Genomic DNA, 13,029 nt, shown 5'->3' with positions numbered 1-13,029 from the left:
ATGTCCAACTAATCACAGAAAAAGCTGGAAGTAATGCTGTAGCTCAAGTAGTAGTAGAGTACCAGCCTTGAGCAAAAAGAGCTTAGGGGCAGTACCCAGGTCCAGAGTTCAAGGCCCAGAACCAGCAAAAAAAGAAAAGAAAAAAATATATACAATTATCTTCAAATAGTTGTACAAGATTTTCAATTTAACATGTGTATTTATATGTACAATGCATACTGGTCAGTTGCCCCTTCTATCAGCTTCCCTCCCACCTATACGTTCTCCCACTAATCACATTGTTTCCTACTTTCATTTTCACATATATACTCTGAAAAATATTCCTACAAAATTTAATAACTTAAAAAGTTTTCCCAGCCAGGGGAATCCTAGCTAATTCCAAGGTGGAGATGAGGATCAAGGTTCACAGTCAGATCTGGAAAAAAAAGTTTGGAAGGTCCTGAAACAATGAAAAACCTAGTCATAGTGGTACACACCTGTCTTCATCCCAAATATTTAGGGGGATCTAAAAGTAGGAGGATCAGAGTCTAAGCCAGCCTAGGCAAAAGAAAAAAAAAATTTTTTTTTTGAGAACCCTACCTGAAACCCTACCTAAAAACAAAAAGGGCTGAAAAAGAGTGTCTCAAAGTGGCAGAATGCCTGCTTACTAAGTACAAGGCCTCAGGTTCAATCCATTCCATCCCCAAATAAGAAGGAAAAACACACAAAAGAATATTATTCCTCAGTGCCGACTGTCTCAACTTCTTTCAGTTTTCTTTAGTGTATTTATTTGCTGCCCTGTTTTTTTTTTGTTGGTGGTGGTGGTGATGGTATGTGTGTGTGTTGGTAATGGAACTTTAACTCAAAGCCTTGCACTAGGCTTTTTCACCCATAGCTATAATACTCCACCACTTGAGCCACATGTCTACTTCCAGCTTTTTGCTGGTTAAGTAGACATAAGAGTCTCTCAGATTCATATGCCCAGGCTGTCTTTGAACCTTAATTCTCAGATCTCAACCTCATGAGTAGACAGAGGTGAACCACCAGTACTATGCATTGCCTATTTTTAAAGTAATTTGCATATGCTGACATTTTTAAACTTTTCAATTTTGGACATTATGTGTTAACTCCATCCTTTGAATATTAGCATTTAGCTTTTAAAAAATGTACTGGTACTGGGGCTTGAACTAAGGGCCTGGATGCTGTCCATCAGCTCTTTCACTCAAGGCTAGCACTCTACCATTCGAGTCACAGCTGTACTTCTGGCCTTTTGGTGGTTAATTGGAAAGTTTCACAGGCTTTCCTGCCCCAGCTGACTTCAAACTACAATCCTCAGATCTCAACCTCCTGAGTAGCTAGGATAATAGGTGTGCACAGTATTTAACTGTGTGTGTGTGTGTGTGTGTGTGTGTGTGTGTGCGTGTGCGTGTGCGTGTGATGGGGCTTGGGAACTGTCCCTGCCTGCTTCAGCTCAAGGCAAGTGCTCTACTGCTTGAGCAACACCACCACTTCCGGTTTCCTACTGGTTTACTGGAGATAAGATTCTCACAGACTTTCCTGCCCAGGCTGGCTTTTAACCATGATACTCAGATCTCAGCCTCCTGAGTAGCTAGGATTACAGGTATAAGCCACCAATAGCCAGCTCGATGCCTTTTTTTTTTTGGAAGGGGTGGTGGTGGTGGTGGTGGTGATACTGGAGTTTGAACTTAGGGCTTCATGCATGCCGCGCAGGCACTCTAAAACCTAAACCACCCCTCTATCCAGTTTTGCTTTATAATTCAGGTGGCATTTCCTATTTTTACCTAAGTCAGCCTCAGACTTAAATCCTCTTACATAATGACTTACAGCAAGGACCACAGGTACTAGCTACCATATCCAAGTAATAGAATGATACAGTGCCTTATTAACATTTTTGCCCAGGAGGGCAATCTCTACCTCTCAGAGGTAGAGATAATCAACCTCTTTGTTTGTCTATCACTACTGGGGTTTGAATTCAGGGCCTCAAGTTTGCTCCTTTGCTTGCTCAGCTTGCTTGCAGGTTGGTGCTCTATCACTTGAGCCACATCTCCAATATGGCTCTTTTATAATAGGTATTTTGGAGATGGGAGTCTCCAAGGACTTTTTTTTTCTGTGTGCTAGCACTGAATCTCAAACTTCCAGATCTCTTGCCAGGCATCAGTGGCTCATATCTGTAATCCTAGCTACTCAGAAGGCTGAGATCTGAAGATCTAGGTTCAGTTAGTCTGTGCAAGAAAGTCTGTGAGACACTTAACTACAATTATCTACCAAAGGGCAAGAAATGGAGCTATGGCTCAATGGGATGGTTCCAACCTTGAGCCAAAAAAGCTAAGGGACAGCACTCAGGCCTGCCTTCAAGACCTGGTACTGGTACACATTAAAAAGACAAGATCTACATATCCTAGACTGGCCTAGAATTTTCCATCATCTTGCATCAACTTTCCAAGTGCTGGGATTACAGGCATACATCACCAATCAAAAGGCTTGATTGGGCCTTTTTTTTGGCCAGTCCTGGGACCTGAACTCAGAGTCTGGGCTGTTGCTGAGCCTCTCTCTAGGTTCAAGGCTAGCACTCTGCCAGTTGTGCCACAGAACCCTTTCCAGCTTTTTTCTGTTTATGTGGTACTGAGGAATTGAACCAATTCCCATCCCTGAGAGCCTCTTTTATTTATTTTTATTTATTTTATTTTTTGGGTCTGGTCGTGGGGCCTGAACTCTGGGCCTGGGTGCTGTCCCTCAGCTGTTCAGCTCAAGGCTAGCGCTCTACCACTTGAGCCACAGCGCCACTTCCGGCTTTTTTCTTTTTTGCTTATGTGGTGCTGAGGAATTGAACCCAGGGCCTCATGCATGCAAGGCAAGCGCTCTACCACTGAGCCACCTTCCCAGCCCCCGAGAGCCTCTTTTATAAAGTCAATAATCCCATTCATGGGCATGAAATCCTCACGACCCAATCCTGTACTTGAACTCTTTAAAACTCTCTTGTATTATAGAAATTGTTCTAACAATTTTATTCTGAATAACATTAACATCCAGGTTGAAAAACCATCATTCAAAATTCAAAATCTGAAATGCTCCAAAATCTGAAACTTTTGAGCATTATGAGCCTCAAAGTATGTAAATAGCCACAAGGAAAACATCATCAGTTATCAAGAAAATGCAATAAAACCACAATGACTACACATCTATGACAATACTTTTTTTTTTGTCAGTCATGGGGCTGAACTCTGGGCCTGAGCACTGTCCCTTAGCTCTTCAGCTCAAGGCTAATGCTCTACCACTTGAGCCACAACACTACTTCCAATTTTCTGGTGGTTTATTGGAGATAGTTTCACGGCCTTTCCTGCCTGGGCTGGCTTTGAACCATGTTCTCAGATCTCAGCCTCCTGAGTAGCTAGGATTGCAGGTGTGAGCCACCGGTACCCAGCAATACTAACTTTTTTAAAGAGTGACAACAAAAATGCTGACTAAAACTAAAACTGCTTGTTCTACCTGTTGTTCCTAAAAGACTATAAGCATTCTCTAACCTGAAGAGTTTCTATACCTGCTTCAACAATTCTTAGATCTTTCTCCAGACCTCTGTCCGACTTTAGATATCTGTTCTATTACCTTAAAAAACAATCCTTGGGGGGGCTGGGAAGGTGTCTCAGTGGTAGAGCCCTTGCCTTGCATGCATGAGGCCCTGGGTTCAATTCCTCAGCACCACATAAGCAAAAAGAAAAAAGCCGGAAGTGGCGCTGTGGCTCAAGTGGTAGAGCGCTAGCCTTGAGCTGAAGAGCTGAGGGACAGCGCCCAAGCCCAGAGTTCAGGCCCCACAACCAGACCCAAAAAAAAAAAAAAAAAAAATCCTTGCCAAGATTGGTGGCTCACACTAGGTAAGTACAGAGATGACATTAGATAAATCTACTGCAAAGAGTTAGCTATTAGTATTTTTAGTTATCTATACATAGCTGCATAAAAGGATATATATTAAGAGTTGGATAAAGGCATAGGCCTTAGCAAATAGGAAGAATCATTCTTTTTTTGTCAGTTTAATGGTTTTGTTCTGAAATTATTGGTTCACAATATTCTTAAACTGTTTTGTTTCATTAAATACATGCACAATCCACACACATACACATTCAAGCATACAACTGTACTTCAAAAAATGTTAGCATTGGGCTGGGAAGGTGGCTCAGTGGTAGAGCGCTTGCCTTGCATGCCTGAGGCCCTGGGTTCGATTCCTCAGCACCACATAAGCAAAAAGAAAAAAGCTGGAAGTGGCGCTGTGGCTCAAGTGGTAGAGTGCTAGCCTTGAGCTGAAGAGCTGAGGGATAGCGCCCAGGCCCAGAGTTTAGGCCCCATGACCGGACCCAAAAAAAAAAGTTAGCATTTATGTGCCTTACAGGAGAAAACCAAAATGCTGCTGGCAGATTTGAAGCTACACATTAGAACTTTGATAAAATGTGTCACCAATGAAAAAAAATTCTAACATTGTTAAATTCTGTGAAAAAATACCTAACAAAGTACACAGAGGTAAGGGGCTGGGAAGGTGGCTCAGTGGTAGAGCGCTTGCCTTGCATGCATGAGGCCCTGGGTTCGATTCCTCAGCACCACATATGCAAAAAGAAAAAAGCCGGAAGTGGCGCTGGGCTCAAGTGGTAGAGCACTAGCCTTGAGCTGAAGAGCTGAGGGACAGCGCCCAGGCCCAGAGTTCAGGCCCCACGACCGGACCCAAAAAAAAAAAAAAAAGTATACAGAGGTAAAAGTTGGCATAAAATTTTCAAGAGGGGGGCTGGGAAGGTGGCTCAGTGGTAGAGCGCTTGCCTTGCATGCCTGAGGCCCTGGGTTCAATTCCTCAGCACCACATAAGCAAAAAGAAAAAAGCCGGAAGTGGCGCTGTGGCTCAAGTGGTAGAGTGATAGCCTTGAGCTGAAGAGCTGAAGGACAGCACCCAGGCCCAGAGTTCAGGCCCCACGACCGGACCCAAAAAAAAAAAAAAAAAAAATTTTCAAGAGGGGCTGGGAAGGTGGCTCAGCGGTAGAGTACTTGCCTTGCACACATGAGGCCCTGGGTTCAATTCCTCAGCACCACCTAAACAGGAAAAAAAAGCCGGAAGTGGTGCTGTGGCTCAAGTGATAAGAGTGCTAGCCTTGAGCTGAAGAGCTAAGGGACAGTGCCCAGGCTCAGAGTTCAGGCCCCCAAAAAAAAAAAAATTTCCAAGTGATGGGGGAGAGGAGGAAGAGGATTGAATGGAGGGGGCAGGGGAAGGATAGGAATGGATGGAAGGGGAAACAAAGGAGGAGGCTACAATGCTTGATAAGAAATATACTCATTATACAATTACATTATCATGCAATTGTAACCCTTCTGTACAGTATTTTCACAATAAAAAAATTTTCAAGTGATCATTTTCTATGTGGTTTTACCAAAAGCATTTATTAATGATAAATTAAGACTTTTTACCAGTCAGGACCTGAGTTTGGGCACTCAAAAGTTTCGTATTTCTTTTGCAGAAGCTGAAGACAATACTAATCCCTGCCCTATGTAGGGAGGTACATTCCTTGCACTGGCTTAAGTGCTAGTGATTTCACCAACCCTTGAAGTGTAGAACAGTTTAAAAAACAAAACAAAACAAAACAGGGCCAGGAACGGAGCTCAGTGGTGGAGTGTTTGCCTTGCATTGCATAAGGCTATGGGTTTGATTCCTCAGCACCACATAAGCAGAAAAAGCTGGAAGTAGCCTTGAGCTGAAGAAGGACAGCACCCTGGCTCAGAGTTCAGGGCCCACGACCAGCAAAAAGAAGGAGGAGGGGGAGGGGGAGGGAGAGGAGAAGAAGAAGAAAGAAGGAAGAAGGAGGAGGAGGAGGAGGAGGAAGGAGGAGGAGGAGGAGGAAAAAAAGAAAGAAAGAAAGAAAGAAAGAAAGAAAGAAAGAAAGAAAGAAAGAAAGAAAGAAAGAAAGAAAGAAAGAAAGAAAGAAAGAAAGAAAGGAAAGAAAGAAAGAAAGAAAGAAAGAAAGAAAGAAAGAAAGAAAGAAAGAAAGAAAGAAAGAAAGAAGGTATAATCTAATTAACTCATTTATTCCCCTTTTACCAGCATATAGTCTTGGAAAGACATAGTAGTCAAACTTTTTTTTTTTTTTGGTCGGCTCGTGGGGCTTGAACTCGGCTTGGGCACTGTCCTTGTGCTCTTCAGCTCAAGGCAAGGGCTCTACCACTTGAGCCACAGCGCCACTTCCAGTTTTCTAGTGGTTTATTGGAGATAAAGAGTCTCCCGGATTTTCCTGCCCCAGCTGGCTCCTAAGTAGCTAGGATTACAGCTGTGAGCCACCAGCACCTGGCAGTAGTCAAACTTATCAGGTAAAAATAACAAAATGCTATTATGTTGAAAGGCAAACTTAAGCTATATATGCATAGATATTTTGTTACAAGGTCAAATTTATCCCTGTACCTGAGTCAAACCTTAATGTACCCAGTTAATATATCCCCTAACTTACACTCTAAAATTAAATAGGCTTCTACATGACTTCCAGATTTTTCCTGTTGCTATAGCAGAAGGGGCTTAAGAAATGTATCTTTGTTAGATCTGAAGGAAAATATTTCATGTACCTAAAATATATATAATATTTCATCTGAATAAGTCCTCTGAATCCTTTTCCTGGGATTTTAGTAGGGGAAAATGAAAAAAAAAAAAAAAAAAAAGCTGAAATCATGCCAACTAGAGGAGGGTAAACATTAACTTTTTTGGTCTATATTAATATACAATGCATAGTTCTTTTTTATTTTTTTGCTGCTAGTTCTGGGCCTTACCAGGGCCTGGGCACTGTCTCTGAGCTTTTGTGCTCAAGGCACAATACAAGCACTATCCACTTAAGAGACACGGGGCTGGAAAGGTGGCTCAGTGGTAGAGCGCTTGCACTGCATGCATGAGGCCCTGGGTTCCATTCCTCAACACCACATAAGCAAAAAGAAAAAAGCCGGAAGTGGCGTTGTGGCTCAAGTGGTAGAACACTAGCCGTGAGCTGAAGAGCTAAGGGACAGCGCCCAGGCCCAGAATTCAGGCCCCACAACCGGACCCCCCCCCCCCAAAAAAAAGAGGCTTTTTGGTAGTTAGTTGAAGATAAGGATCTCATGGACTTTCTGTCAGGGCTAGCTTTGAACCTCAATCCTCAGAGCTCAGCCTCCTTAATAGCTAGGATCACAGGTACTAGTCACCACTACCGTATACAACACTTTTAAATCATATGCTAATTGAAATATTCTCTACCTACAATAAAGAAAAGCTTGTCTTGATATATGTGGCTGAAGTGTTTTAATTTTTCTTCACTATTTAAGAAATTAATCACTTTTTCACTAACAGATAACTTTTTGTAAGCTGGCTCTCCATAAAGTCTATTGAAAGGTTCTGTTCCTATACACTTTTTTTTTGGGGGGGAGGTCCAGTCGTGGGGCCTGAACTCTGGGCCTGGGCGCTGTCCCTCAGCTCTTCAGCTCAAGGCTAGCACTCTACCACTTGAGCCACAGCGCCACTTCTGGCTTTTTTCTTTTTGCTTATATGGTGCTGAGGAATTGAACCCAGGGCCTCATGCATGCAAGGCAAGCGCTGTACCACTGAGCCACCTTCCCAACCCCATGTTCCTATAAACTTAAATTAGCAGCAGTTGGTCTCATTTAAACTGCACATAACATATTTGTGGCAACATATAGACAACTGCTATGACTCCATTTTTCTGTGGACAATACAATTTTTTTTTAATCACAATGTAAGTCTTGCCAGAGCTTAAAATGTAACTTGAATACTCTCTTTTAGAAAAATGTGAAGGAGAAAGAAAATAACAATACAAGTTAGAAGACCAAATCTCCAATTTATATGTTTTTATTTTATATGAAATGAAAAAGCTTTTTAAGAAATCTAAAAATGGGGCGGTGGCTCAGTGGTAGAGCACTTGCCTTGCATGCATAAGACCCTGGGTTCAATTCCTCAGCACCACATAAGCAGAAAAAAAAAGCCGGAAGTGGTGCTATGGCTCAAGTGGTAGCGCACTAGCCTTGAGCTGAGGGACAGCGCCCAGGCCCAGAGTTCAGGCCCCACGACTAAACCCACCCGCAAAAAAAAAAAATTCTAAAAATAACCAATAAATAAATCATTCTGAAGTCGAGCACTGGTGACTCATGCCTGTAATCCTAGCTATTTAGGAGGCTGAGGATCACAGTTCAAAGCCAACCCAGGCAGGAAAGTCTATAAGACTGTTATCTCCAACTAACTACCAGAAAACCAGAATTGGTACTGTGGCTCAAAGTAGTAGCGCACTAGCCTCGAGCAAGAGCTCAGGGTCAATCCCCAGGCCCTGTGTTCAAGCCCCATGACTGACAAAACTAGTTGCTTATATGAGAATAATATTTGAGGCCCAGGGGTGGGAAGGTGGCTTAGTGATAAAGTGCTTCCATAGCATGCATGAAGCGCTAAGTTCCATTCCTCAGTACCACATAAACAGAAAAGGCTGGATGTGAGCTGTGGCTCAGGTGGTAGAGTGCTAGCCTTGAGCAAAAGAAGCTCAGGGAATGTACAGGCACTGGATTTAAAAAAAAAAAAAAAAAAAGATTTGAGGTCCAAACTGGTTATTGTATCCTTATTGAAACTACAAAGCCTAAAATAGTTCTCATTAAAATAGTTCTCATTAAAGATGCTAAGAGAGGGCTGGGAAGGTAGCTCAGTGGTAGAGCGCTTGCCTTGCATGCATGAGGCCTTGGGTTCAATTCCTCAGCACCACATAAGCAAAAAAAAAAAAAGCTGTGGCTCAAGTGGTAGAGTGCTAGCCTTGAGCTGAGGGACAGCACCCAGGCCCAGAGTTCAGGCCCCACAACCGAACCCAAAAAAAAAAAAAAAAAAAAAAGATGCTAAGAGAGTTCTCACACATTGTATAATACATTCCTTTTTAACAGTCTTCCTTACAACTTACCCTACTATCTAGTTCTAACATTCATGTTTAGCTTCATAATGCAATTATTTTTCTCTCAATTATGATTCACACTTATTTCATAGCTCAAGGGAGGGAGGACTCTTATGAAAAATACATATAAACTAAGTTCCCTTGAAAAATAATTCATCAACTTAAACATACTCATTTTACACGTGATTTACCTAGAGTCACAAAGTAAGTCAATGTTTCCAAAAGAATTTAAGTTGTTACATTTCTTTTATCACATAATATAGTTAGACCATACTAATTCAAATATTTCTCATAAACACCCACAGAATCTTCCCTCCCTCTATTCTTTATTGTAGTTTGAATTAAGACCTAGGCATTGTCCCTTAGCTTTTTCACTCAAGGCTGGCTGAGTCTACCATTTGAACAACAGCTCCACTTCCTGCTTTTTGCTAGTTAATTGGAGATAAAGAGTCACACAGATTTTCTGGCCCAGACTGACTTCAAATTGAGATTCTCAGATCTCAGCCTCCTGGATAGCTAAGATTATAGACATGAACCACTAGTACCGTGCAAATTTATTTAATTTTTTTTTTTTGGTCGGTCGTGGGGCTTGAACTCTGGGCCTGGGCGCTATCCCTCAGCTCTTCAGCTCAAGGCGAGCGCTCTACCACTTGAGCTACAGCGTCACTTCCGGTTTTCTGGTGGTTTATTGGAGATAGGAGTCTCACAGTCTTTCTTGCCCGGGCTGGCTTTGAACCGCGATCCTCAGATCTCAGCCTCCTGAGTAGCTAGGATTACAGGCTGTGAGCCACCAGCACCCGGCTCAAATTTATTTATTTTGTGGTGGAACTGGGGTTTGAACTCAGAGCTCTGTGCTTGCTAGGCAGGTGCTTTACTACTTGTACCATGTCCCCAGTCCAAATTTTCTCTTTTTTTTTGTCGGTCATGGGGCTTGAACTCTGAGCCTGGGCACTGGCCCTGAGCTCTTCAGCTCAAGGCCAGCACTTTACCACTTGAGCCACAGCTCCACTTCCAATTTTTTCTGGCGGTTAATTGGAGACAAGAGTCTCATAGACTTTCCTGCTCAGGCTGGCTTTGAACAGTGATCCTCAGATCTCAACCTTCTAAGTAGCTAGGATTACAGGCGTGAGTCAAGAGCACCCAGCCAAATTTTTTCTTTTCTTTTTTTTTTTTTGTGGGTCATGGGGCTTGAACTCTGGGCCTGGGCGCTGTCCCTCAGCTCAAGGCAAGTGCTCTACCACTTGAGCCACAGCGCCACTTCCAGTTTTCTGGTGGTTTATTGGAGATAGGAGTCTTACGGTCTTTCCTGTCCGGGCTGGCTTAGAACCAGGATCCTCAGATCTCCGCCTCCTGAGTAGCTAGGGTTACAGGCGTGGGCCACCAGTGCCCGGCAAATTTTCTTATTTTTAAAGTAGTAAACATCCATGTCTAAACCTGGCAGTATGTATTACTAACATATGCTAACACATACACTGGATTAAAATAGAAAATAGTTCTTACCTTCATCTCCTTCTGGTGCATATGAAGCTGTAATAATGTCAATATCAGCACAATTCATTACAATTTGATTGGTCGCCTGCCTCACCTAAGAGAAAAAGAAAATCAAACATCAAAAGTAGCCCAGATTAATAATATAGACATCTTTATCTTGAACTAATATTACAGGCAATTTTTTTCTTTCTTGATTTTACTATATAGCCCTGGCTAACCTGAAACTTATCATGACCCAAGTTGGCTTCCATTTGTCAATTTTACTGTCTCAGCTTCTGAGAATTGTGATTACGTATATCATGTACCAGGCTTTAAAGACAATCCTCAAATCTCAGCCTCCTAAATAGGATTACTGGTGTGAACAAATAGCAGGCAATTTTTGCTTTTTTTTTGGGGGGGGGGGGTCCGGTCGTGGGGCCTGAACTCTGGGCCTGGGCGCTGTCCCTCAGCTCTTCAGCTCAAGGCTAGCGCTCTACCCCTTGAGCCACAGTGCCACTTGCAGTTTTTTTCTTTTTGCTTATGTGGTGCTGAGGAATCGAATCCAGGGCCTCAGGCATGCAAGGCAAGCGCTCTACCACTGAGCCAACTTCCCAGCCCCTACAGTTCCTATTGTTATAGTAACAATCTACTACCTACTTAGTAGCTTAAGAACACACATTTATTATCTTTTTTTTTTTTTTTTTAATTTTTTTTTTGGGTCCGGTCGTGGAGCCTGAACTCTGGGCCTGGGTGCTGTCCCTCAGCTCTTCAGCTCAAGGCTAGCGCTCTACCACTTGAGCCACAGCGCCACTTCCGGCTTTTTTTCTCTTTGCTTATGTGGTGCTGAGGAATCGAACCCAGGGCCTCAGGCATGCAAGGCAAGTGCTCTACCACTGAGCCACCTTCCCAGCCCCACATTTATTATCTTTTAGCCAAAATCTGTTTTGGAGACAGGTCATTAATGACACCTTGAATTAAGGGTCTCATGAATTAAAGGTCTTATGTTCTCAATTAGCTTTTTTTGTTCATGACTAGCACTCTACCACCTGAGCCATGCCTCCACTTACTGTTTATTGCTGGTTACTTAGAAATAAAAGTCTCTTGAATTTGTCTACCCAACCTGGTTCTGAACCTTGATCCTCAGATCTCAGCCTCCTGAGTAGTTAAGATTATGGGCCACTATAGCCTGGTTCATAATTACACAACTTGTATGCCAAGCTCCCCCACAAAACCTTCGAGAATATAGGAGGTTGAAAGTGGCTCTGTGGCTCAAGCAGTAGAGCGCTCACCTTGAGCTGAAGAGCGCAGGGACAGCGCCCAAGCCCAGCGTTCAAACCCCATGACCAACAAAAAAAAAAGAGGGGCTGGAGCTGGGTGCTGGTGGCTCACGCCTGTAATCCTAGCTACTCAGAAGGCTGAGATCTGAGGATCGTGGTTCAAAGCCAGCCCGGGCAGGAGAGACTGTGAGACTCCTATCTCCAATAAACCACCAGAAAACTGGAAGTGGCACTGTAGCTCAAGTGGTAGAGCACCTCGCCTTGAGCTGAAGAGCTGAGGGACAGCGCCCAGGCCCAGAGTTCACGCCCCACGGCTGACAAAAAAAAAAAAAAAAGAAGAGGGGCTGGGAAGGTGGCTCAGTGGTAGAGCACTTGCCTTGCATGCATGAGGCCCTGGGTTCGATTCCCCAGCACCACATAAGCAAAACGAAAAAAAAGCCAGAAATGGCGCTGTGGCTCAAGTGGTAGAGCGCGAGCCTTGAGCTGAACAGCTGAGGGACAGCGCCCAGGCCCAGAGTTCAGGCCCCATGACCGGACCCCCCCCCTCAAAAAAAGATCCAGGACTAATGGCTGATTCCTATAATCGTAGCTACTCAAGAGGCTGAGATATGAGGATGGTGGTTCAAAGCCCACCTGGGCAGTAAAGTCCATGAGACTTACTTCCAATTAACAACCAAAAAGCTGGAGTGGAGCTGTGGTTCAAAGTGGCAGAGCACCAGTCATGAGCAGAAAAGTTCAAGGACAGCACCCAGGTCCTGAGTTCAAGCCTTATGACTAACAACAAAAACAACAAAAAACTAAAGGCATGGCTCCAGTGATAATGCACCTGTTTAGCAAGCATGAGGCCCTGAGTTCAACCACCTGTAAAAACAAAAACACTGATGTATGAGGTGCTCTTCCTCCCCCCCCACCCCCCCACACACACCCAGGTCAGTTGTGGGGCCTGAACTCTGGTCTGGGCCTGGGTGCTATCCCTCAGCTCTTCAGCTCAAGACTAGTGTTCTACCACTTGAGCCACAGCACCACTTCCAGTTTTCTGATGGTTTATTGGAGGTAAGAGTCTCACGAACTTTCCTGCCAGGGCTGGCTCTGAACCACAATCCTCAGATCTCACTCAGCCTTCTGAGTTGCTACCATTATAAGCATGGTGCCACCAGCACCCAGCATATAATGTACTCTTAAAGTCAGGTGCCAGCGGCTCATGCATGTAATCCAAGGTACTTGGGAAGCTTAGAGATAAAGGATCATGATTCCAGGTCATCCAGGGCAGGAAAGTTCTGAAGATTGTTAACTCAAAATAACCATGAAGACTGGGAAGTAGCTTACTGGCAAAATGCTTGCCAGCATGCACAAGGTCC

General features: G+C 43.6%; 1 protein-coding gene across 1 annotated transcript in view; it reads right to left on the bottom strand.

Annotated features, from left to right (window-relative positions):
• Positions 1–13,029, bottom strand: part of Npepps (aminopeptidase puromycin sensitive) — a 92,743-nt gene that overhangs the window by 65,529 nt on the left and 14,185 nt on the right. The window contains exon 2 of the mRNA XM_042672213.1: positions 10,425–10,509. Within this exon, the coding sequence (XP_042528147.1) occupies positions 10,425–10,509 (85 nt within the window). The remainder of the gene's footprint in view (positions 1–10,424; positions 10,510–13,029) is intronic.

The sequence above is a fragment of the Dipodomys spectabilis genome, unplaced genomic scaffold, assembly GCF_019054845.1.
Source record: "Dipodomys spectabilis isolate Male_0828 unplaced genomic scaffold, ASM1905484v1 ptg000018l, whole genome shotgun sequence".
Classification (NCBI taxonomy): Eukaryota; Metazoa; Chordata; class Mammalia; order Rodentia; family Heteromyidae; genus Dipodomys; species Dipodomys spectabilis.
Note: the sequence above shows the minus strand (reverse complement) of the source record. Positions and strands in the feature narration are given on the sequence as shown.